The 26,725-nt window shown below is 48.4% G+C and overlaps 1 protein-coding gene across 1 annotated transcript in view; it reads left to right on the top strand.

Annotated features, from left to right (window-relative positions):
- LOC119966162 (histone deacetylase 9-like) overlaps positions 1 to 26,725 on the top strand; it is a 1,160,486-nt gene that overhangs the window by 733,197 nt on the left and 400,564 nt on the right. Inside the window, exons 11-12 of the mRNA XM_038797463.1 lie at positions 16,765 to 16,902; positions 19,467 to 19,677. Of these exons, the coding sequence (XP_038653391.1) occupies positions 16,765 to 16,902; positions 19,467 to 19,677 (349 nt within the window). The remainder of the gene's footprint in view (positions 1 to 16,764; positions 16,903 to 19,466; positions 19,678 to 26,725) is intronic.

Below are 26,725 nucleotides of genomic sequence, written 5' to 3'. Positions count from 1 at the left end.
TCTATAACACGTATCTAAAGCTGGGCCAAACTATTCCATTCAAATATAAGCATTTCATGGCTTTCTTTGACATGTGTGATTGACATCTCTATTTGAGTTACATGTTTAAATGACTTTTGCCCGATTGAAAAGTCTATCTAAAAACCAATCACTTGTCAATTTAAGGCTCAAAGCCTGGTTGTCTTTTTTATAGCCTTGGCCAGGGTTTATAGCGTGCTGATTCTTTTGCCATGTGAAGTCAAGAAAGATCACATACAATATATGAAATACCTAGTGAGCTGAAATATAAAGGGTCTTCTGGTCATTATATTACCAAGGTATTGTTTCAGAGGGAGTGATAGTTCACATTGACAAGATAAAGGTAGGCTAGAGAGACTCCATGGAACATTCGCAGTGAACCAACACTCACACTAGCGTTTAACACAGAGGATGTAACTGCTTGTTCATTTCTATTCTTTTGTGCAGGAATAAATGAGCCTGTGGCCACTGTTACCTTTTATCTTCACACCCTACACCCTGTAAGGACTCCATCCCTTTCTCTCAACTCCTTCACCTCCGTCGCATTTGTTCTGATGATGCCACTTTCCAAAATGGCGCTTCGACTCCCTCTGTCAGCATTCCGCAGAGACCGTTCCCTCCGAGACAATCTAGTCCACTCCTCTACCATACCCAGTACCTCTCCCATCACCCATGGCACCTTCCCATGCAATCGCAGAAGGTGTAACACCTGCTCTTTTAACTGTTCCATGCTTAACATTCCAGGCCCATAACACTCATTCCAGGTTAAGCAGCGTTTCACTTGCATCTCTACCAATTTGGTCTACTGCATTCGCTGCTCCCAATGTGGTCTCCTCTATATCGGAGAGACCAAACACAGACTGGATGATCGCTTTGCTGAGCATCTTCGTCTGTGCGCATTCAAGACCCTGACCTTCCTGTTGCTTGCCATTTTATCAAAAGACCCTGCTCCCATGCCCACATGTCTGTTCTTGGCCTGCTGCAATGTTCCAGTGAAGCGCAACGCAAACTGGAGGAGCAACATCTCATCTTCCGGTTAGGCACGCTACAGCCTTCCGGCCTGAACATCGAATTCAACAACTTCAGATAATCAGCCCCACTTCGACCCATTTGTTTTCATTTCATTTTAACTGTCTTTTACCATTTCTTTCTTTCTTAATATACATTTAATTTTCTCCCCCCCCCCCCCAATCTTATCCACCTTTCCTGCACCTTTCTCCTCTTTGCTTTCCCCTTCCCCTCCCCCCACACCTACAGTTCATCCTCTGTTAGTTTCCCTGCTGTTTGACCTTTCACATCTTTTGTCCTCTCCTGGGACTGCCATTAACACTCTTTCCCCTTGGTATCTGTGGCCATTAGCACCCAGTTTCCCTGGGATTCTGTGGCTATGACACATCTTTCATTCTCACTCCACAGTATAAATATTTCCCACTCTCTCTGTCTGTTAGCTTTGACAAAGAGTCATCAGACTCAAAACGTTAGCTCTTTTCCCTTCCTACAGATGCTGCCAGACTTGCTGAGATTTTCCAGCATTTTCCCTTTTGCCACTGTTACCTGTGGTGTGTCAAGGTTGCTGTTCACTTGTCAATTTAAGGCTCAAAGCCTGGTTGTCCATTTATTGCCTTGGCCAGGGTTTATAGCGTGCTGATTCTTTTGCCATGTGAAGTCAAGATAGATCACGTACAATATATGAAATACCTAGTGAGCTGAAATATAAAGGGTCTTCTGGTCATTATATTACCAAGGTATTGTTTCAGAGGGAGTGATAGTTCACCAAAGAGAGCAGTCTGCAGCACTGAACTCAAGAGAGAAAAGAGAATGTAACTGATCAGACCATCAATTCACGCAACACGTGATTTAGAAGTGAACAGTGGTTTTAATCATCTTACAACAGAGCCTGCCTGTGGCACGATGAACTCCAGATGAATTGGCAGGCAGGCTCTCAGCATCAACCTTTATACTTCCGGTTAGGGGGAGGAGTCGTGAGCGGAGCCAAGGGTGGAGCCCAGTACAAACTCCCGTACACTCCCAGTGCATCTCCCCTAGTGGCAGAGCAGCGCAACTGTGCGTGTGCCGAGCTTACAGAGACATAGTACAACATGTGTAATACAGTGTGAGTTACGCTACTGTGATTCGCCACAGTAACATTTATATTGTGCTGTATATTGCACTTAATTTTGTAAGCAGCTATAAAAAGAAATTAACCTTTATGTACATCACAAGAAGCTTACTGGAATTGTTATAACTTCCTAAAACATTCAATTACACATGGTATCCTATGGTGGCTACGATACTTTGGAGCAGCTGTTATGTATTTCTTAATATGCCACCTTCTCTGCTGATCAGCAAAGTAACAATTCTTCTACAATAAAAACAGAAAAGGCTGAAAACCTGCTACAGATCCAATGAGGAGAAACAGAGCTAGTGTAGAATATAAGGAAAGTAGGAAGGAACTTAAGCAAGGAGATAGGAGGGCTAAAAGGGGTCACGGAAAATCATTGGCAAATAGGGTTAAGGAAAATCCCAAGGCTTTTTACATGTACATAAAAAGCAAGAGGGTAGCCAGGGAAAGGGTGGGCCCACTGAAGGACAGGCGAGGGAATCTATGTGTGGAGCCCAAGGAAATGGGTGAGATACTAAATGAATATTTTGCATCAGTATTGACCAAAGAGAAGGAATTGGTGAATGTTGGGCGAGATTCTCCGCAAATGCGGAGAATCGTAAAGGCTGTCGTGGGACAGGCCGTGACCCACCCGGGAGGGGCTAGGAGCGTGGCCCCGTGCGTCACGGCGGCGCAGCCTTGATGACGGTCGTCAAGGCCGCACGTCAAGCGTCATGGCGGCTGACGCGGCCGATGACGTCAGCCGCGCATGCGCAGGTTGGACAACGCCAACCTGCGCATGCGCAGTTGGCGTCTTTCTCCTCAGCCGCCCGGCAAGACGTGGTGGCTTGATCTTGCCGGGCGGCGGAGGGGAAAGAGTGCGTCTGTTTTTGACGCTGACCCGACGATCGGTGGGCACCGATCGCGGGCCTGTCCCCTCCCGAGCACAGTCGTGGTGCTCCCGTGCCAATCAGGCCTCTAGATGCCCCAAATGGGCATCTGGCGCCCGTTTCACGACGGCAGCGAGCAGGTGTGTTTGCTGCCGTGGTGAAACGGGCGTGAAGGCCCGGCCGCTCGGCCCATTGGCCTCGGAGAATCGCCGCTCGCCGTAAAAAACGGCAAGCGCCGATTCGTGGGGAGGGGAGAATAGCGGGAGGGCGTGAAAAATGTTGGGAGGCCCTCCCGCTATTCTCCCACCCGGCATGGGGACGGAGAATCGCGCCCGTTGAGTCTGGAGAAGGGTGTGTACATAGTCTGGGTCACATTGAGATCCAAAAAGACTAGGTGTTGGGCGTCATGAAAAATATTAAGGTAGATAAATCCCCAGGGCCTGATGGGATCTACCCAGAATACTGAAGGAGGCTAGAGAGGAAATTGCTGAGGCCCTGACAGAAATCTTTGGATCATCACTGTCTTCAGGTGATGTCCCGGAGGACTGGAGAGTAGCCAATGTTGTTCCTTTGTTTAAGAAGGGTAGTAAGGATAATCCAGGGAACTAAAGGCCGGTGCGCCTTCCGTCAGTGGTAGGGAAATTACTGGAGCGAATTCTTCGAGACAGGATCTACTCCCATTTGAAAGCAAATGGACGTATTAGCGAGAGGCAGCACAGTTTTGTGAAAGGGCGGGGGGGGTTCGTGTCTCACTAACTTGATGGAGTTTTTCGAGGAGGTCATAAAGATGATTGATGCAGGTAGGGAAGTGGATGTTATCTATATGGACTTCAGTAAGGCCTTTGACAAGGTCCCTCATGGCAGTCTGGTACAAAAGGTGAAGTCACACGGGATCAGGGGTGAGCTGGCAAGATGGATACAGAACTGGCTAGGTCATAGAAGGCAGAGAATAGCAATGGAAGTATGCTTTTCTGATTGGAAGGCTGTGACTAGTGGTGTTCCACAGAAATCAGTGCTGGGACCTTTGCTGTTCGTGATTTGGAGGAAAATGTAACTGGTCTGATTAGTAAGTTTGCAGACGACATAAAGGTTGGTGGAATTGTGGATAGCGATGAGGACTGTCAGAGGATACAGCAGGATTTAGATCATTTGGAAACTTGGGCAGAGAGATGGCAGATGGAGTTTAATCCGGACAAATGTGAGGTAATGCATTTTGGAAGGTCTAATGCAGGTAGGGAATATACAGTGAGTGGTAGAACCCTCAAGAGTATTGACAGTCAGATGGATCTAGGTGTACAGATCCACAGGTCACTGAAAGGGGCAACACAGATGGAGAAGATAGTCAAGAAGGCGTACTAAGAACCTTAATTAGGCCACACTTGGAGTATAGTGTTCAATTCTGGTCGCTACACTGCCAGAAGGATGCGGAGGCTTTAGAAAGGGTGCAGAAGAGATTTACCAGGATGTTGCCTGGTATGGAGGGCATTAGCTATGAGAGAGGTTGAATAAACATGGTTTGTTCTCACTGGAACAACCTGATAGAGGTCTACAAAATTATGAGGGGCATAGACAGAGTGGATAGTCAGAGACTTTTTCCCAGGGTAGAGGGGTCAATTACTAGGGGGAGTAGGTTTAAGGTGCGAGGGGCAAGGTTTAGAGTCGATGTACGAGGCAAGTCTTTTTACACAGAGGGTAGTGGGTGCCTGGAACTTACTGCCGGAGGAGGTGGTGGAAGCAGGGACGATAGTGACGTTTAAGGGGCATCTTGACAAATACATGAATAGAATGTGAATAGACTGATACGGACCCCGGAAGTGCAGAAGATTTTAGTTTAGATGGGCAGCATGGTCGGCGCAGGCTTGAAGGGCCGAAGGGCCTGTTCCTGTGATATACTTTTCTTTGTTCTTTGTTTCATCAGAACTGAGTTCTGTGTTTATTAGATGCACATTTATCTCTGGACTCACATGATTAAAATCTTACTTTTTTGTCTCCCATTTCAATGTCAATTTTCTCCCCTTCGTGACTTCTGTCCAAGCAACATACTGTGCCCCAAAGCTAGTTTGTTCCAGGCTTCATCATCACAGCATTGGGACAGAATTCCAGCAACAGTGGTTGCCACAGATTTATCTATTCAATTACTAAGTTGCTGAGGTGATTTACTCACAAGTTCTCCAGTTTGTGCTTTGTAAAGCTCAAGATTAATGTTGAAAATTTAAGCATGTGCAAAGCTCTATTTAAATTTCCCACATAACTTATGAGCATTTAAAAACTTTCATGAATGGTTAGACTCTTGTGCGAGTTAAAAACATTGGCAATAACAAAGTTATTTTAGCATCCAGTTACCTCTTACAACTTTTCTCCCAATTAGAAACTAAAAGCCCATTGAAAAGTGAAGGAGATTCTATACTCACCAATCTGTGGTCCCGAAGCACATGATTAAAAATCATTCTTTCGACCAAAAATATTTGTACATATAGAAAATGGCATGTTTACCTGGAAGGGATTTGCAGGCTGTACCTGATCTTGGGGCTGAGCCATTTTTTGTTTGTTTGTGTATTTCTTTTTCAAATTATCTGCCTGAGATTCCCCAGGCATCATCTATTTACAAATAAATTGAGGAGAAAATTGATTCCACAGTGTATCCCCACAACCTCAATTTAGCCTTCACTGCTTATCTTTGCTTTAATACAGCTGTTGTGAAGTTCCATAAGGTATTTGCACTGGCTGGAATATATATTTTTTTATTACTTTATCAGAGTTACAAAGCCAGAGCTCAGAGTGTGGACAGGGGCAAACCCCTAACCAGCTTTTTGCCTGCTCCAAAAAAACAATTCAAATTAAATCCAAATCAAGGTCCCCACAAGAGAGACGTACCAGATCCAGGCATTACACCTGATCCCACGCTCATCTTCACCAAAAGGCCGAGAAGCGATTGGAATATGGTTTTATCATACAGTATAATATCATGTCATCCCTGAACAAAGTCTCTTTAACACTGTTGTTAACCTTTATGAATTTGCACTCTAAAAGTGCATTTAAAAAATATCTACCCTTGCTGATTTAAATTCTTGTTGTGCCCCACAATACCCTGTGCAAAAAGCAACAATGTGAGTCTAATAAGGACATGGGGAGCCCACACCGAGTAAATTAAAGAACTAGATTTATTTACAATTACGGTACATACAGTTCCCTGCAAATCCCTCCTGGGTACCTTACTGGTTGACCTTTTATGCATTGGTTAATTGGAGTTCTCCCGGTAGTAGCGGGGAAGCTCATACTCTGTGAGGACCACGCGGAAGATAATCATTCCCACCTCATAGTTCCCGCGCGGCATATTAAATTCTTCCCCCCAAAGTCCAAAGACTCCCCTGACGACTGATGAGGAGAAGGAGGAGCAGATGGAGGACGTCAGACTCTCTTCGGCTCCAGCAAATCGTCATGTACTTGATGCACTGAATCAGTTGGCGTATACCTCGCCAGTGAACGTCATGTGCGGCAGGAACGCCACGGTGGATGATTGGCAGAAAGTGACTGAACTGTTGAATTGGCATCCGAGACCTCAGATGTCTGCTTCTCCATTTCAGAGACAGAAGATACAATAGTGGGCATGTCGGTGCGAGAGAGACTGGAGGCGTCACAGCAGGCTGGTTCGTCAATGGAACCCGAGGATCCAGGACAGGATTCTTCCGATGAACCTCACGAGGGAGCAATCTCCGTGAGCGAATCTGACCAAACTGCTGTATCATTAGTTGTCCCCGGACCCGAACTTGCTCAGAGACCGGTCCTGTTTTACGGATGACAATCCCTGAGAGCCATCGTTGCAGTTACGAACGAACACCATGTTGTCAGGTGTGAAGTGTCGAAGAGGTCGATGTTGAGCTGGGAAATGCCCTTGCAAATTTTGGTTATCTTTGTGCCGCTGTCTGGAAAAATCAAACTCAGTCATGGACGAAGCCTGCAGCCCATTAACATCTCAGTGGGGACCACCCAAGTCACCGGGTGCGGCATGGTCCTCTAGGAGAATAGAAATCTTGCCAGCCTGGTGTCCATCGAGCATAAAGTCTGTTCTTTAGTGGCCATTTAACCATCTGCATGGCCCTCCCTGCCAAGGCATTTGATCCGGATGGTATGGAGAAGTACGGACATGCCGAATCCTGTTGCTTTTCACAAAAGCGGCAAATTCCTCGCTCATGAAAGAGGCCTCCTTGCCATTTCCGAGCACCTCAGCGATTCCGTGGGTGGAAAAAGAAACGCGCAACTGCTCGACAGTCACCCGGGATTGTCACCACCTTGTGGACTTCCAGCTACTTCAAATGAGTGTACACCAGAACAAGAAACATGGAATGCACCAGCAAAATCAGTGTGTACATGAGCACAAATGCACCCGGCCACTCCCAAGGGTGTGGGGGTGCCGCCGCAGGGAGATTCTGGTGCACCTGACAGGTGGAGTACTATTGAGCCATTGTTTCAGTATCTGTGTCCAAACCTGACCACCAAACGTAGCTTCTTGCCAGTATCTTCACTTTGAACATTGTGGAGTGCCCGTTGTGAAGGTCCTTCAACACGATTGTCCGGTCCTCCGTTGGATCAACAACCCTTGTGCCCCATGGGAGAACACCATCCTCCATGGTCACCTCCAAGAACTTTGAAGAGACAGCCTTCAACTCCCCTGATAGTTGTCAATGCTGTCAATGCTGGCCACCGTAGAGCACCACTTTGGCTAGTATGGTGTAGGTTTCCGCCCACTTGCGAATACGTGATGCAGTGATGGGGCAAGGATTCCATGAAATTCAGGAAAGCGACCACTTTCTTTGCCGTAGGGGCTCTTCTGATTCGGTCTGCAGGAGAAGACTGCTCAAAGCATCAGTATGTGCAGTCGGGGTTCCTGGGCAGTGCTCAAAAGAATTCAGAAGCAACCAATAACAAGATCCAGCGCTGAATTCTTGCAGAAGCTATCGGTGGTATGGCCTTGACTTCACGGAGAAGGCCCAGCAATGGCTTGTGATCCGTGATGATAAAGAAATGGCAGCCATAGAAATACTGTTGAAAACGCTTTACACCAAATATGACCGCCAGTCCTTCTTTCATGATCTGAGCGTATTTTCACTCAGCCACAGACTGCGTCCACAAGAGAAAGTCGATCAGGCATTCATGGCCATCGCTCATCCGATGAGACAGGACTGCCGCAATCCCATATAGCGATGCATAGCACATGACGCATAAAGGTTTCAAAGGGTCAGAATGTGTCAGAAACCCTGAAGAGGGCAACCTCTGTTTCACTTTCTTAAACGCCTCATCCTCAGCCTTGCTCCATTCACAAGGCTGATGATTCTTGAGGAGCAATGAAGGGGGGGCCAGGACAAGTCGTCAAATTTGGGATGATCTGGCCATAATTATTGACCACTCCAAGAAAAAAGCGGCATCTTATGGAGCGGGGACCATTTTTATGGCTCTTACTTTCATGGAAACCGGGTGCAGGTCCACCCGGTACCCCAAATATATGACTTATTTTGCGTGAAACACGTCTTTGCGTGGCGTAGGCAGACCCCATGCTCTGAAAAATTGCTCAACACCACTTTGAGATTCTGCAAATGTTCTTGATCCGCGGTCCTTGTGACTAGCATGTTGTCTAAATAAACCGCAAAGCGCGGCAATCCATGAAGGATGTTCTCCATGATGGGCTGGAAGACTGCGCATGTCAAGGAAACTCCAAACGGGAGCCGGGTGCACTCATATAGTCTCTTGTGCATATTGATCATGGCGTACATCCATAATGATTTGTCGAGCTCTAGCTGTAGATAAGCGTTGCTCATGCCCAATTTCGTAAATGTACATCTACCGGCCAATGTAGCATGAGGATCCTCGATGTGTGGTAAACGGTAAAGGTCTAACCTTGAAACCGCGTTCACCATCAATTTATAGTTTCTGCAGAGGCGGCCTATCTTATCTGGCTTCATGGCGGGGACCACTAGCGCTACCCAATTGATGAAACACACAAGTCTAATAATGCCCGAGCTCCCCAAGCGAAGAAGTTCTGTCACTACTTTCTGCACTAAAGCATAGGAAACCGAGCACCACGAAAACATCGGGGCTGGACCTCTGGGACCACTTGGATCTTGGCCACGACCCCTTTAATTGTACCAAGCCAAGATGGAAAACCTTGGGGGACTTACTCAGTACCTCACACAGACTGCCAGATCTCACTTGGGGGATATGTTGCCAATCGAACTGCAGCTTGTGCAATCAATTGCGGTCCAACAAGGGAAGGCGAACAGATTGGTACCCATAAACTATTGGAGCAAGGATGGTCTCCACATATTCAGTTGTTCCCCTGAATAAGTGGTCAAATGAGCCGCCATGTCAGCCAAAGTCAAAGTACACACACTCCATTTAATAAGATCAAAGGTGCTCTGCGCCACCACAGAAACACAGCTCCTGTATCCAACTCTATTTGGAGCATATGACCATTCAACTGTACGGGGCCACGAACAGTTCAGCTGCATCTCAATGTCAACTTCATCCTCAGCCTCTTCTGGGTCATCCAAATGCAAGGCCCGGCCCCGGGGCTGACGCCTGACTCAACTGGGATGCAAGGAGGCTGGCCTTCCTGCTGCCTGCAGTTAGGCCTAGACCGGTACCCGCACGTCGCATGTGGGTGGAACCACCATCAGCTGAGTCTGGGGACATCCCACATCTCGGCGGCCAGCTCTTTGTCAACTTGCTAGTGTGTCAGGGTGCCAGTTTGCCCTTATCGGGAATCAGACCTGGGGGTGCCCTGGCCTTAAGAGGTAGGGTGAGGATCCCCTAATCACTAAGTTGGGGTGTTGGGGGGGGGGGGCCTGGAGGCTGAAGTTTGGGGGGTGGGGGGGACGAGAGATTGAGGCACCATTTAAAAATGAATGAAATTGTGGCCTTGTTAGGGCATTCCCCGCAAAGACCCCAATAAAAGCAAAGTCCCGTTTGATAGTGGAGTCGTTATGGTGCTGCAGGCGCCAGGAAAAACACTGCTTTTCACATCCAAAACTGGACACTTTCCGCACCCCCCCCTCCTCCCATCGCTTTAAATCGCACCCATTGTCTCTATTTTTAAAGCCATGGAACTTTTAAAGCCATGCCTTATTAACTGCTTCAACTTTCTCTATCACCTTCAGCCATTTGTGCAATTATACCTCCAAGCCTTTCTGTTCTTGGGCCTGGATTAGAATTTTATCTTTTATTTTAAGTTGCCTCTCCTTATCGCTAACAATTTATTCAGTTCAAACTTCTCTGCATTAACTTTTATTTGCCATGAGTTCCCCCATTCCACCAGCCTGTCTAGGTCCTCTGGAAATCCATCACTATCCTCCTCACTGCTTACAATACTTGCAAGTTTTGTGTAATTTGCAAATTTTGAAATTGTGCTCAGTACATGCAAGTCTAGGTCATTGATATATGTCAAGAAAAACAGTGATCTAATACTGATCCCTGGGGACCACCACTACATACATTCCTCCAGTCCGAAAAACAACTATCCATCAGAAACATTGTCTTCCGTCACTCAGCCAACTTTGTATCCATGCTGCCACTGTTTCTTTTGTTCCTTAGGCTTTAAATTTGCTGACAAGCCTGTTAGACCACAGCTACACTACGACATAGACTTCCAATCACCACATTGCAGGAAGAATGTGTTCCGACTAGAGAGGTACCGAGGATCTTTATGAATATGTTGCCAGCAATTAAGAGTTTTCGCTTTGAAGAAAGATTAGATAAACTGGGATCATTTTCTCTGGAAAAGCAGAATCTGAGGGGAGATTTAATTGAAGTGTATAAAATTATGAGGGGCCGAGGCATAGAGGATAGGGAGAATTTTTTTAAAATTCATTTACGGGGATGTGGCCATTGCTGGTTAGCCCAGCGTTTATTGTCCATCCCTAGTTGCCCTTCAGAAGGTGGTGGAGAGTTGCCTTGAGAGTTGCAGTCCTTGAGGTGTAGGTACACTCACTGTTCTGTTAGGGAGGGAGTTCCAGGATGTTGTCCCAGTGACAGCGAAGAAGTGGCGATATTTTTCCAAGTCAGGCAGACTTAGAAGAGAAACTCCAAGTGGTGGGGTTCCCAGGTATCTGTTGCTCTTGTCCTTCCTGATGATAGCAACCATCGGTTTGGTAGACGTCCTCTAAGGGACCTTGGTGAGTTAGTGTGGTGCATCTTGTGGATGGTATACATGGCTGCTACTATTCATCAGAGGTGGATGGTTTTAATGTTTGTGGAAGGGGAAGCAATCAAGCCGGCTGTTTTGTCCTGGATGGTGTCAAGTGTCTTGAGTGTTGTTGGAGCTGCACTCATCCAAGCAAGTGGTGAGTATCCATTACATTTCTGACTTGTGCCTTGTAGATGGTGGACAGACTTTGGGAGGTCAGGAGGTGAGTTACTCGCGGTAGGATTCCTAGCCTTTGATCCACCCTGATAGCCACAGTATTAATGTGGCTAGTCCAGTTGAGTTTCTGATCAATGATAACCCCCAAGATGTTGATTGTGGGGGATTCACAGATGGTAATGCCATTAAATATCAAGGGGTGATGGTTAGATCCTCTTTTGTAGGAGATGGTCATGCCCTGGCACTTATGTGGCACAAATTTAACTTGTCACTTGTCAGCCCAAGCCTGGATATTGTCCAGGTCTTTCTGCATTTGGACATGGACTGCTTCATTATCTGAGGAGTTGAAAACATTGTGCAGTCATCCTCAAACACCCACACTTATGATCTTATGATGGAAGGAAGGTCATTGATGAAGCAGCTGAAGATGGTTGGGCCTAGGATATTTCACTGAGGAACTCCTGCTGTGATGTCCTGGAGTTGAGATGATTGACCTCCAACCACCACAACCATCTATTTTGTGCCAGGTAAGATTCCAACCAGCGGAGAGTTTCCCCCCCCCGATTCCCATTGACTCCAGTTTAGTTAGGGCTCCTTGATGCCATACAGTCAAATGCTGCCTTGATGTCAAGGGCAGTCACTCTCACCTCACCTCTGGCATTCAGCTCTTTTGTCCATGCTTGAACTAAGGCTGTAATGAGGTCAGGAGCTGAGCCACCCTGGCGGAACCCAAACTGAGCGTACGTGAGCAGATTATTGCTGAATAAGTGCCACTTGATTGCACTGTTGATGACTCCTCCCATCACTTAGCTGATGATGGAGAGTAGACTGACAGAGCGATAATTGGATGGGTTGGATTTGTCTTGTTTCTCTAGTACAAGAAATACCTGGGCATTTTTGCACATTGCCGGGTAGATGCCAGTGTTGGAGCTGTGATGGAACAGCTTGGCTAGGGGTGCGGCAACTTCTGGAGCACAAGTCTTCAATACTATTGCCAGGATATTGTCAAGACCCATAGCCTTTGCAGTATCCAGTACCTTCAGCCATTTTTTGATATCACGGGGAGTGAATCGTTTTGGCTGAAGACTGACATCAATGATGCTGGGGTCCTCCAGAGGAGACCGAGATGGATCATCCACTCGGTACTTCTGGCTGAAGATTGTTGCGAATGCCTCAGCCTTGTCTTTTGCACATATGTGCTGGGTTCTTCCATCAGAGAGGATGAGGATATTTGTGGAGCCTCCTCCCCCAGTGAGTTGTTTAATTATTCACCACCATTTCACAGCTGGATATGGCAGGACTACGGAGCTTAGATCTGAATCGTTTGTTGTGGAATCGTTTAGCTCTGTCCATTATTTGATGTTTATGTTATTTGGCACACAGGTAATCCTGTTTTGCAGCTTCACCAGGTTGACACCTCATTTTTCAGTATGTCTGATGTTGCTCCTGGCATGGTCTCCTGCACTCTTCATTGAACCAGGGTTGAACCCTGGCTTGGTTGTAATGGTAAAGTGGGGAATATGCCAGGCCAAGAGGTTGCAGATTGTGTTTGAATACAATTCTGCTTCTGCTGATGGCCCACAGTGCCTTATGGATGAAAGAGTCATAGAGGTTTACATCATGAAAACAGGCCATTCAGCCCAACATTGGCTATTCTCCAGTCCTCCAGGACATCACCTGAAGACAGTGAGGATTCAAAGATTTCTGTCAAGGCCTCAGCAATTTCCTCTCTAGCCTCTTTCAGTATTCTGGGGTAAATCCGATCAGGCCCTGGGGAATTATCTACCTTAATATTTTTCAAGACGCCCAACACCTTGTCTTTCTGGATCTCAATGTGACTCAGGCTATCTACACACCCTTCTCCAGACTCATATCCACCAATTCCTTCTCTTTGGTGAATACTGATGCAAAGTCTTCATTTAGTACCTCACGCATTTCCTCTGGCTCAACACATAGATTCCCTCGCCTGTCCTGCAGTGGACCCACCCTTTCCCTGGCTGCCCTGTTGCCTTTTATTTACCTGTAAAAAGCCTTGGGATTTTCCTTAACCCTATTTGCCAATGACTTTTTGTGACCCCTTTTAGCCCTCCTGACTCCCCCGACAAATGCCTCCTTTTTCTTTTTGATGAGGCCTACAATATCTCTCGTTATCCATGGTTCCTGAAATTTGCCGTATTTATCCTTCTTCAGCACAGGAACATGTCGGTCCCGAATTCCTTTCAACTGACATTTGAAAGCCTCCCACATGTCAGATGTTGATTTACCCTCAAACATCTGACCCTAATCTCGGTTCTTCAGTTCCTGCCTAAAATTGTTATAATTAGCCTTCCCCCAATTTAGCACATTCACCCTCGGATCACTCTTATCCTTGTCCACCAGCACTTCAAAACTTACTGAATTGTGATCACTGTTCCCAAAATGCTCCCCTACTGAAACTTCTACCACCTGACCAGGCTTATTCCCCAATACCAGGTCCAGTACAGCCCCTTCCCTAGTTGGACTATCTACATATTGTTTTAAGAAGCCCTTCTGGATGCTCCTTACAAACTCTGCCCCGTCCAAGCCCCCAGCACTAGGTGAGTCCCAGTCAATATTGGGGAAGTTAAAGTCTCCCATCACAACAGCCCTGTTGCTTTTACTCCTTTCCAAAATCTATCTACCTATCTGCTCCTCTATTTCCCACTGGCTGTTGGTGGCCTGTTGGAAACCCCCAACATTGTGACTGCACCCTTCTTATTCCTGATCTCTACCCATATAGCCTCGCTGCTCTCTGAGGTGTCCTCCCATAGTACAGCTGTGATATTCTCCCTAACCAGTAGCACAACTCCTCCACCCCTTTTACATCCCCCTCCATCCCGCCTGAAACATCTAAATCCTGGAGCTTTTAGCTGCCAATCCTGTCCTTCCCTCAACCAGGTCTCTGTAATGGCAACAACATCATAGTTCCAAATACTAATTCAAGATCGATGTTCATTTGCCTTTCCTGTTATACTTCTTGCATTAAAATATATGCACTTCAGGCCACCAGTCCCGATGTTTTCAACAACATCTCCCTGTCTGCTCTTCCTTAGAGCCATACTGGCCCTATTCCCTAGTTCTCCCTCAATTTTTCACCTTCTACCCTATTGCTCCGGTACCCACCCCCTGCCATACTAGTTTAAACCCTCCCGTGTGACACTAGCAAACCTCACGGCCAGGATATTCATGCCTCTCCAGTTTAGATACATCCTGTTTAAGCACTAATTAATTAATTTAAAATAACCACTTGAATTATTGTTGGATTGAGTTACAATTAACTATATGGCCCTGATGCTAGATGATTTTTGCTGAAAATCAAATGCTAACTACCGATCCCTGCCCTCAGGTTTAGTTACTGCACTATCTAGTTAATCAATTAGATTTTTTTTGCAATATTATAATCTTTTCCCAAATTTAACAGATTCCCAACCAGCCAATCAGGTCACAGCTTTACTGTGATGTCACTTATAGTACCACCCCCCCCCCCCCCCCCACACACACATATAATTTAAAAATAAAAATAACTTACCTTCCCAGGATGCTCTCTGGTTCTCTCCCTGCACATTAACAGTTACAGGCCAGAAAAAAGAGAACAAAACGGTAGGGAAAAGGTACCTTCTCCCACTCTGCCTCGAATTACCTCACTGCACCAAATTATCAAGTTCCAATTAACAATTCACTCAGGATGTGTCTTCTTCACCTGCGCAAAGCTTTCTCCACAAGGACTGTGCAGTGGTCACTTCCAGCGATACTGTGATGGACAGATGCATCTGCAGCAGGCAGATTGGTGAGGATGAGGTCACCACCTGCTGCAGCCCCAGTCTATCAGCTATGTATTTTATGCAGAGGGTGGTGAGTGCCTGGAACACTTTGCCAGGAGAGGTTGTGGAAGCAGATACATTAATGGCATTCAAAAGATATCTTGACAAATGCATGGATAGGATTCTTATAGAGGGATACACCACAAGGAATTGCTGAGAGTTATGGCCAACGTTTGTATCATGACTGGTACAGGCTTGGTCAGCTCAGTCTGTGGTGGTACTACCGAGCCACTCTTGGTAATAGACATTGAAGTCCCCCACCCAGAACATATTCTATGCCCTCAATGCTTCCTCCAAGTGGTGTTCAGCATGGAGGAGTTTTGGCTCATCAGCTGATGGTGGTCAGTACATCGTAATCAGCAGGAGTTTTCCTTGCCCATGTTTAACCTGAAGCATCTGACTTCATTGGGTCCAGAGTCGATGTTGAGGACTCCCAGGGCAATTCCCTTCCGCCTGTACACCACTGTGCCGCCACCTCTGCTGGGTCTGTCCTGCCGGTGAGACAGGACATACCCAGGAATGGTGATACTGGTGTCTGGACATTGGCTGTAAGGTATGATTCTGTAAGTATGACTATGTCCTTGAGACAGCTCTCCCAACTTTGGCAAAAGCCCCCAGATGGCTTGCAGGGTTATTTCGGAGGGCCTTTAACCTCATTGCTGTCGAGGGATTAGCCGGGTGCTGAGGAGAATTTATTTTGCTCCCAGAGGGTGGTGGGGGTCTAGAAATCACTGCCTGAAAGAGTGGAACCCTCATTAAATTTGAAAAATAATTGGATTTTCCCTTGAAGTGCTGTCAAATTCAAAAACCTGCAAAGCGGGATTAGTCTGGATCGCTCTTAATAATAAATCTTTATTAGTGTCACAGGTAGGCTTACATTAACACTGCAATGAAGTTACTGTGAAAATCCCCTAGTCGCCACACTCCGGTGCCTGTTTGGGTACACTGAGGGAGAATTCAGAATGTCCAATTCACCTCACAAGCCCGACTTTTGGGACCTGTGTGAGGAAACCGGAGGAAACCGACACAGACACGGAGAGAACGTGTAGTCTCCGCATAGACAGTGACCAAAGGCGGGAATCGAACCCGAGTCCCTGGTGCTGTGAAGCAACAGTGCTAACCACTGTGTTACAGGCCAGCAGAGACACAATGGGCCAAATGGTCTTGTTCTGTGCTGCACATTTTCTGCATTCCTCTGCTCAATTCTCAGGCGGTTAAAAATAAAAATCTACACTGATGAATCTACACTTAAAATAATTGGAAAATCTTATTTTAATGTGCATTTGGTGCTCTAGAATCTCACTAACGTATGAAATTGTTCTGTTTGTTTTAAACTGTTATTGGTATTATACTCCTACTTGGTGAATATATAGCTTATGTAAAAACAGCTTTTAAGCAATTACATTGGAAACAATATGGTCAGCATCTGAATTCCAGACACTGTGACCTTCCATTTTGCTGCATTACCATTTTATGTTTTAAACCAGGTCTTATGCAGAAGCATGTTAAAACACTGAGGAATGTATGCGATGAGTCAATTCTTACAATTCTTCTTCTCAACAGCAGTTGCTGCCACATCACAGGATTCTGAATTGGGACGGATCACTGAATGCACTAAATCTCTACACGTCGCCATCATTACCCAACATTACTTTGGGTCTTCCAACTCCAGCTGCCTCATCTGCCTCCTCCCATATAAATGTATGTAATAATTATAGGCCAAAGGATTACTTAATCTCTCTAATCTGTAACATCGGTTGAAGTACATAATAATCCTGTATGACCCGCAGCAATGCGGTCAGCCATTATAATACTGTTACCATACTTTAAACAAAAATTGCATCTCTGGTATTCGGCCACAGAGTAATAGAATCCATGCCAGTGGTTCCACGCAGAGCTGAGATCTTAATCTCAGTTGGAAAAATTACCAAGTGGAGACCAGGTGCTTGCCCACAGGCATGAGAGAGAATAATTCCTGGGCTGGTGTCATCATGGCTGATTCAAAGAAAAGCATTAGAGATTTACTCTTTGATCTGTAGACCTTAGCCTGGATTCTCCACCACCCGCCACAGGTAGCAAGGTTCCATATGCGGGGAAGATTCAGGCATCCGGGGTAAAAACGGCAGTGGGTTCAGGATGGGCCAAGGAGGTAACCCTTTGAGGTAGATGCCCCCAAAGTCCACTCAAAGGCCACTCTCCCGCTTCAGTCTGCCAGACATGTCCACCCCACGCCCAGCAGACCCACCCCCACTCTGCACGGCTCCCCCAGAGATTAACTAAAGAAAGTGACCCCCGCCCAAGAGACCCCTAAATAACATGCCCCCACAGAGACCCCCAAACCCCCCCCCCCCCCCTCCATAGAGACCCATAAAATAGGGGGACATCCACAGAGACCCTCTAACTGATGGGACGCCCCCAGAAATGCCCCAAAGAAAGAGACCCTAGACAGAGACTCAAACAGGTTTTTTGTTGGGGGGGAGGGGGGGGGGGGGGGGGTGGGGGGGAGGGGGGGGGGGGTGTGGGTGTCTCCTTATTTAGAGTGTCTACGGGAGGGATTCTTTAATTAGTGGGTCTCTGCTGGGGATGGGGTAGGCAGGAATTTCATTATGGGGGGAGGGTGGCCTTTCAATGGACCTTGAGAGCAACTCCTTTCAAGAGTTACCCCCTTGGCCCACTGCAAGATCCACCGTGTCAAATACACGCATGTCAGGACCAACACCAATTCTTGCCCACATGATTTCTGGGCCAGAGGACAGGAGGATCATGAGAGCCCGGTGAATATGATGCCCGACCCATTAATCGGGCCGCAGCATCAGGAACACAGCTACCAGCGGCACGAGGCATCTGTTGCCTTATTGCAAGGAGGTGACGTTACATGCTACATTGCCACGCTAAATTGCCCCTTAATTGGATAAAATGAATTGGGTACTCTAAATTAAAAAACATATGGGCACGATTCTCCGCTGCCCACGACGGGTCGGAGAATAGCGGGAGGGCCTTCCCGACAATATTCACGGCCTCCCGCTATTCTTCCCCCCCCCCCCCCCCCCCGGCCGCCCCCCCCGACACGAATCGCTGCTCGCCGTTTTTTACGGCGAACAGCGATTCTCCGCAGGCCGATGGGCCGAATACCACGGAGTTTACGACCGTTTTCATGGCCACAACCACACCTGCTTTCAGCGTTCATGAAAACGGCTGCAAAGTGCCCGTCCCGGACAACCATGGCACCGATTGCTACGGCCGCACCACGGCCGTGCCAAGGGTGGCATGGGCCTGCGATCGGTGGGCACCGATCGCGGGCAGCGGGTCCGATATCCACGCACTATTTGTTCTTCCGCCGCCCCGCAGGATCAGTCTGCGGGGCAGCTGAGGGGCATGACGGCCCGCACATGCGCGGGTTTGACGCGTCTGCGTGATGATGTCATCCGCGCATGCACGGGTTGGAGCCGTCCAACCCGCGCATGCGCGGCCAACGTCATCGTGCGCGTCAGCCGCGTGACGCTTGGCGCGCGGACTTAGCGACGGTCGCTAAGCCCGTGATGCCGTGCTTCACGGGGCCCCGCTGCTAGCCCCGCCTGGGGGGGGGGAGAATCGGGTCCCGGGAGGGGGCGCGGAGGCTGCCGTGAAACACGGCCAGTTTCACGGCAGCCTTTACGACTCGCCGCATTTGCGGAGAATCGCGCCCTATATATTTATATATTCTGTGTGTGTTTGGAGCAACGGAACCCCTCTCCACATATATAATTGGCCAGGGCCTTGGTCCTGAAGGTTCATTCATGGGCTGTTGTTTATAAGAACATTTGCAGAGGTTGCTTCATCTAGACTTGCAGGAGAGATTAGTCAACCGTCATTCCATCACAGGTCCTTCAGGTCAGGGGCAAATACAAATGGCACCAACCTTAATGTTGAAAGATGCCATGTTGCCTGAAGTCATGAGGTATTCAATCTGATTTGGGAATGATTGCCTTCGTCTGAGTATGGCTTGTGGCCTATCAAAAAACCCCAAATGGTTTTGTGCTGGCTCTAAGCTTTTAAGGGTGGAATTCCACCGGCCTGCCTATTTGATAGAGGGTGTGTGTGTGTGTGTGTGTGTGTGTGGGAGGGGGGGGGGGGGGGGGGGGAGTGGGGTGCTGGGGGAACTAACAGATGATCCGTTACTTTTGCAGACATTATTATATTGGCAAAGGAAAACAAACTCTTTGAAACTACATTCAAAATATGAATTGCAACTTCAGTATTAATTTTGAAACAAACATTTGTTATAGGCCTCAACAACAAACCAGAATTCCGACAGGCATACCATTCAGGGAATGAATCAAGGAGCAGCCCTTACTGGACAGTTCAGAGGAAGTATTCCCTTATCTGCCTACTTGCCGCCTGCTTCTATTGATGGAAAGGTTAACAGCACCCATCATGCCCTACTACAGCATGTACTTCTGATGGAACAAGCTCGCAAACAGAGTCCCCTCACAACTGGTGAGTTGAATTTGTAACTGAAACTTTTGAATTCTAACTGAAAGTTTGTACTTTGCTGAGATTCTTTATGTTCACGTATGAGGTAATTTTGCATGAGGGACTTCTGTATAAGTTGGAACATTTATTTGATTCAGAATTAATGGTTGCAAGCTAACTAAATTGCACCAGAGTCCCATGCTGAACGCGTTTAGCTGAGTATTTCCCAGCACTCACCGCTGAGACACGCCACACTATTTAATGGGACTCCGTTGCAATCCGGGGCCTGAGCGGAGAACACCCTGCTGAGGCCGCATTCAGTCCCGATTCCTGGACTGAGAAACTCCTCTCGCCAGAACTCCTAAGTGCAGGAGGAGATTGGGTTGCCATCTGGTGCCAGCCTGGCATTGCCAAGGTACCCAGGTGGCACTGCCAGGGTGTCAGGTTGGCATCCTTTCCGTGCACGCGATTGGGCTGGGGTTGCCTGGTCTGGGTGCTGGGGGAGTGCGGGAGGTGGTGGCGAATTGGGGATTGTTTCGTGGGCCTCGGGGATCGGGACGACATTTAAAAATGGTGTCCCGACCTCTCGCTATAATGTGGAATTCTGGCGAGCGGAGCTCCCCACTGTACAAACCGAGGCTATGTGCCGCCTCGGCCCCAGAGTCCCATTAGATAGTGTGGCGTGTTTCAGCGGTGAGTGCCAGGAAATACCCAGCTAAACGCGTTCGACATGGGACTCTGGTTCCCCTATTCAGGCCCCTTATTTGTGTATATTTCGCAGAACTGTGCTCGTGAGGGCACTTTGTTCCATTTTGGGAGAATTGCGCCCATTATTCTGATTTGGTGTGGATTTTACGGAGGCGTTGGAGGGTTCTCTGGCAGGCTGGAGAGTCAGTAAGCAACCCTTGTTTTCCCCTTCAGGAAGGCAGGAGAGGAGTTTGGGGCTAGAGGGGGCGATGGCAGGGGTTTAGGGAACAAGGTCTGGGGTTGGCTTTCAGTGGGCCCCACAATCCTTGCCGATGCCAGTCCTCCATCAGGCACTGAATGCCTTTGAAGAAGGCCCACTCTGTGAGACCAGAAGCAGCCCACACAGGTGCTCTTGTCATGCCGCAGGGTAACAGCTGGGTTAATAACAGTGGTTCTGGGATGAGACTTTTAAGTGGGAATTCATTTACCACTTAATGACCTTGATTGGCAGCTAGCGGGAAGTCTATCATGAGTTTTCCTATCCCAGACATAATTTTGGTCGATGCAGGGAGGTGGTAGCGTGGTCACATGCTACTGTCCCACCTGATCAATTGCTCCATCCCCACCAACCCCCCTCCGCCGTCACCACCATCTCAGCAAAATTCCAGACATTTGCCCATGGTGGATATTGGAAGATTTGGCATAGAGGGTGTAAGGACAAAGGCTGGTGTGTGGGGGGTGCATAAGGTGGCATTATTTATCATAGGGACTTTAAAGGGCCATGCAGATGAGGGCAGTTATGAGGGTATGAGAGGCCATAGGGCTAGATGAGGATATGAGTTGTCATTAATGGGGCATGAGGATTGGGTGGAAGGGAATGAAGGTTGGTGAAAGCTAGTGGGCTTAAATGTTTCTCTCACAACTGGGATGAGATCCCAGAGCACCAAGGCCGATCTTTTAACCAGCTTGCCTCTACACCCGGCAGGCGCAGCTGGCTGCCTCCAAACTGTACCAGGAACCATAGTCCCAACTCCATCCAACCCCCGCAATCCCCTCAGATAAAAATCCGGCTCATTGAGGCTGTTTCTCCCAAGGTGGGATCGGGGAGTTGGAAAACTTTGTGCACCCACCTCAAGAGAGAGAGAAAATCATGGCCAGAATAGGTGAACCAGGGAGGGATAGAGAATCATCCAGGATTCATGTTACTGTTCACTAATCATTGACTTTTCTGGAATGTGCTTGCAAATAGATGTTTGTAAGTGATGGAATTGAACATGGAGTGGGCTGGGTGGTGTGGTGTGCTTATGTGAATCTTCAGTGCCTGAGTGCAGTCTAGAGAGGAAGGTTGTCTATGGCAGTTGCAAACATACAACAGAGCCTGCCCAATTTCCCTTCCATTTGAATTAATGGGAGCAAAATCAGACAGGCTCTCTATCACCAGACTTTCCTGCCGGCATTGACGGAGGTCATGTTTTACAGCCAGACTTTAAAGAGCAACATTCACTCCACTATCCAAAGCCTGAGCAACCATAAGGCAACAGGAGACAAGACCCTTTGGAGAAACTAATTCAAGAGAAAGATTTGAGTAAAGAAAGAAGTGTGCAGAGGAATATTACAGTGGAGTATTACAGTGCACGAATATCTGGAACATGGCTACAAACTCAGCCAAAACTGAGAGCTTAGAAGTTTTCTGATTTTTATCAGGTACAATGATCTGAAATGAAAGGAATTATTGGAATGGTGCTGGTTTGTGCTAAAGAACGACAGCTTTGTTCCGAAAGGCCATAAGAAAATTGGCATGGAAAATGTAAATGATGAAGTAGTGAGTGGCCTTATCAGATTGAGAAAAAACATTGGACTGAATGTTATACTGGGTGTGGAGTTCCTGCTTCCAGTTGTAAAAGTTGGGGATGAGCCCATCCCTGCTTGGTCAGCTTGCTCCACGGCCATCCAACAGATTTTGGGCCATTCTGACCCACCTCCGAAAAAGACCCACCTCTGAGAATTTCTGGCCAATCAAACAGTTCTCTTACCCCAGCACCATCGGAGAGGTGGCCACCATTCCTAAACCACACCCCCCGCCATACCCCCACCCCCAACATGCCTCCACCCGCCGATGGAGCAGCAGGCGTCCCACACTTGGCAACGCCCACTGGAGGCCTACAGGGGCACTGGATGGGTGTCACAGAGTATACCACTAACAACGGCAGTGCCAGCAGACTGTACCCTTGGCAGTCCCAACCGGGACCACCGTGCAGTCCATTGGGCCTGGTTGGACCTGATGGTGCACAACACGCTAACATGTCGGCCTTTTGCCCCCTGCAGAGAATGGATGTTGGAATTCAACCAGCAATGATGGCCCTCCTAGTTGCCAAAACCCTGTGGGGTGCATTGCCATTGTACGAGGTGGATCTGCTCGAGGAGGAGGAAACTGCAGCAGCGGAGGGGGCAGCAGCAGAACAGGAAGCAGCCGACCAACAGGCTGAGGAGGAGGAGGTGCAAAGGAGAACCTCGCATGTACCAGCAGCACCTGTCATTTGAGGACCTTCCAGACCGGGCATACCGTCGAAGACTCAGGCTGAGCAGGGGGACAGGTGCAACACATCTGCCTGATCATGGAACTACCTGATGCGGGGGAATGGGGGAGGACATCCACACCCGGTGACCGTCAAGGTGACAGTCGCCTGAACATTTATCCGACGTGAGTTGGCGCACGCGCGATAGCATCGGCGTGTGCTGGCATCATCACAGCGCATGCGCAAGGGGGTTCTTCTCCGCGCCGGCCATGGCGGACCATTACACCGGCCGGCGCGGTGGGAAAGAGTCCCCCCACGGCACAGTCCCGCCCGCGGATCAGTGGGCCCCAATCACGGGCCAGGCCACCATGGGCCAGATACCCCGCACCCCCACCCTCCCCTGAGGACTTGCCAGGCCACCCATAGAGCCTGGCCCCGCCGGTACAGACCTGGTGTATTTTACGCCAGCGGGACCCGCCTAAAACGGGCGGCCACCCGGCCCATCGCGGGCCGGATAATTGCCGGGGGGGGCTGCTGCCAACGGGCACGATTCCCGCCCCTCGCTGAAAAGCCGGGCCGGAGAATCCACCAGCAGGCGTCGGGTGGTGGGGCAGGATTAACGCCACCCCCCCCCCCCCCCCCCGGCGATTCATCGACCCAGCGGGGGTTCAGAGAATCCCGCCCATGGCCTGTCGGACAATGGCGGTGAACTCTGCTGCTCGGACATCTTGGTGGACTCGCTCCACATTGAAATGGATGCACTGCTCTGTACTGTTGTACTGCTCTGTCAGGCAGCACGGATAGCACTGTGGCTTCACAGCGCCAGGGTCTCAGGTTCGATTCCCTGCTGGGTCACTGTCTGTGCGGAGTCTGCACGTTCTCCCCGTGTCCGTGGGTTTCCTCTGGGTGCTCCGGTTTTCTCCCACAGTCCAAAGACGTGCAGGTTATGTGGATTGGCCATGCTAAATTGCCCTTAGTGACCAAAAAAGTTAGGAGGGGGTTATTGGGTTATGGGGATAGGATGGAAGTGAGGGCTTAAGTGGGTTGGTGCTGACTCAATGGGGCGAATGGCCTCCTTCTGCACTGTATATTCTATCATGGAATTTAGATAGATAGAGAAATACAGCACAGAACAGGCCCTTCGGCCCACGATGTTGCGCCGAACTTTTGTCCTAGGTTAATCATAGAATTTTGGACAATTTGTCATGGCCAATCCACCCAACCTGCACATCTTTGGACTGTGGGAGGAAACCGGAGTACCCGGAGGAAACCCACGCAGTCACGGGGAGGATGTGCAGACTCCACACAGACAGTGACCCAAGTCGAAATCGAACTTGGGACCCTGGAGCTGTGAAGCAATTGTGCTATCCACAATGCTACCGTGCTGCCCTTAAGAAGTTAACCTACACTCCCTTATTCTACCCTAATCCAAGTACCTATCCAATAGCCGTTTGAAGGTCCATAAATTTTCCGACTCAACTACTACCACAGGTAGTGCATTCCATGCCCCCACTACTCTCTGGGTAAAGAACCTACCTCTGACATCCCCTCTATATCTTCCACCATTTATCTTAAATTTATGTCCCCTTGTAATGGTGTGTTCCACCCGGGGAAAAAGTCTCTGACTGTCTACTCTATCTATTCCCCTGATCATCTTATAAACCTCTATCAAGTCGCCCCTCATCCTTCTCCGTTCCAATGAGAAAAGGCCCAGCACCCTCAATCTTTCCTCGTATGACCTACTCTCCATTCCAGGCAACATCCTGGTAAATCTCCTCTGCACCTTTTCCAAAGCTTCCACATCCTTCCTAAAATGAGGTGACCAGAACTGCACACAGTACTCCAAATGTGGCCTGACCAAGGTTTTGTACAGCTGCATCATCACCTCACGGCTCTTAAATTCAATCCCTCTGCTAATGAACGCTAGCACACCATAGGCCTTCTTCACAGCTCTATCCACTTGAGTGGCAACTTTCAAAGAACAATGAACATAGACCCCAAGATCTCTCTGCTCCTCCACATTGCCAAGAACCCTACCATTAACCCTGTATTCCGCATTCAGATTTGTCCTTCCAAAATGGACAACCTCACACTTGTCAGGGTTAAACTCCATCTGCCACTTCTCAGCCCAGCTCTGCATCCTATCTATGTCTCTTTGAAGCCGACAACAGCCCTCCTCACTATCCACAACTCCACCAATCTTCGTATCATCTGCAAATTTACTGACCCACCCTTCAACTCCCTCATCCAAGTCGTTAATGAAAATCACAAACAGCAGAGGACCCAGAACTGATCCCTGCGGTACGCCACTGATAACTGGGCTCCAGGCTGAATATTTGCCATCCACCACAACTCTCTGTCTTCTATCGGTTAGCCAGTTTGTTATCCAACTGGCCAAATTTCCCACTATCCCATGCCTCCTTACTTTCTGCATAAGCCTACCATGGGGAACCTTATCAAATGCCTTACTAAAATCCATGTACACCACATCCACTGCTTTACCTTCATCCACATGCTTGGTCACCTCCTCAAAGAATTCAATAAGACTTGTAAGGCAAGACCTGCCCCTCACAAATCCGTGCTGACTATCCCTAATCAAGCAATGCCTTTCCAGATGCTCAGAAATCCTATCCCTCAGTACCCTTTCCATTACTTTGCCTACCACCGAAGTAAGACTAACTGGCCTATAATTCCCAGGGTTATCCCTATTCCCTTTTTTGAACAGGGGCACGACATTCGCCACTCTCCAATCCTCTGGTACCACCCCTGTTGACAGCGAGGACGAAAAGATCATTGCCAACGGCTCTGCAATTTCATTTCTTGCTTCCCATAGGATCCTTGGATATATCCCGTCAGGCCCGGGGGACTTGTCTATCCTCAAGTTTTTCAAAACGCGCAACACATCTTCCTTCCTGACAAGTATCTCCTCAAGCTTATCAGTCTGCTTCACGCTGTCCTCTCCAACAATATGGCCCCTCTCATTTGTAAATACTGAAGAAAAATACTTGTTCAAGACCTCTCCTATCTCTTCAGACTCAATACACAATCTCCCGCTACTGTCCTTAATCGGACCTACTCTCACTCTAGTCATTCTCATATTTCTCACGTATGTGTAAAAGGCCTTGGGGTTTTCCTTGATCCTACCCGCCAAAGATTTTTCATGCCCTCTCTTAGCTCTCCTAATCCCTTTCTTCAGTTCCCTCCTGGCTATCCTGTATCCCTCCAGCGCCCTGTCTGAACCTTGTTTCTTCAGCCTTACATAAGTCTCCTTCTTCCTCTTAACAAGACATTCAACCTCTTACAGTGCATAAAGAAGCCATTCGGCCAATCGAGTCTGCACCGGCTCTTGGAAAAAGCACCCTACCCGAGGTCAACACCTCCACCCTATCCCCATAACCCAGTAACCTCACCCAACACTAAGGGCAATTTTGGACACTAAGGGCTGCAGTGTGTGCAGGCGCTGGTCAAGGCCCAGGACAGGCAGCTCTACAGAAACCAAAAGAGGTTCCATTCAATGAACGTGCAGTTGATATGTGACCATTTGATGCGCATCATGCACGTCTGCACCCGATATCCGGGCAGTGTGAACAAGGACTTCATCCTGGCATGCTCGACAATTCCCAGCCTCTTTGCGATACCCCCTGGCTGGGGGGTTGGCTCCTGGGCAACAGGGGCACCAGGCACTACAATTGTGGCTGGTGACGCCTATCCGAAGGCCACAGACAGATGTGGAGACCCGCTATAACGACGCCCATGCAGAAACCAGGAGCATGATCGAGTGGTGCTTCAGCTTCCTGAAGATGCGGTCCAGGTGTCTTGAATGCTTTGGAGTGGCCTTACAGTTTGATGCTGAGAGGGTTGCCCACATC

This window comes from Scyliorhinus canicula, chromosome 5, assembly GCF_902713615.1.
Source record: "Scyliorhinus canicula chromosome 5, sScyCan1.1, whole genome shotgun sequence".
NCBI lineage: Eukaryota > Metazoa > Chordata > Chondrichthyes > Carcharhiniformes > Scyliorhinidae > Scyliorhinus > Scyliorhinus canicula.
The sequence above is the reverse complement of the archived record's forward strand: the minus strand, read 5'-3'. Positions and strand labels throughout refer to the sequence as shown.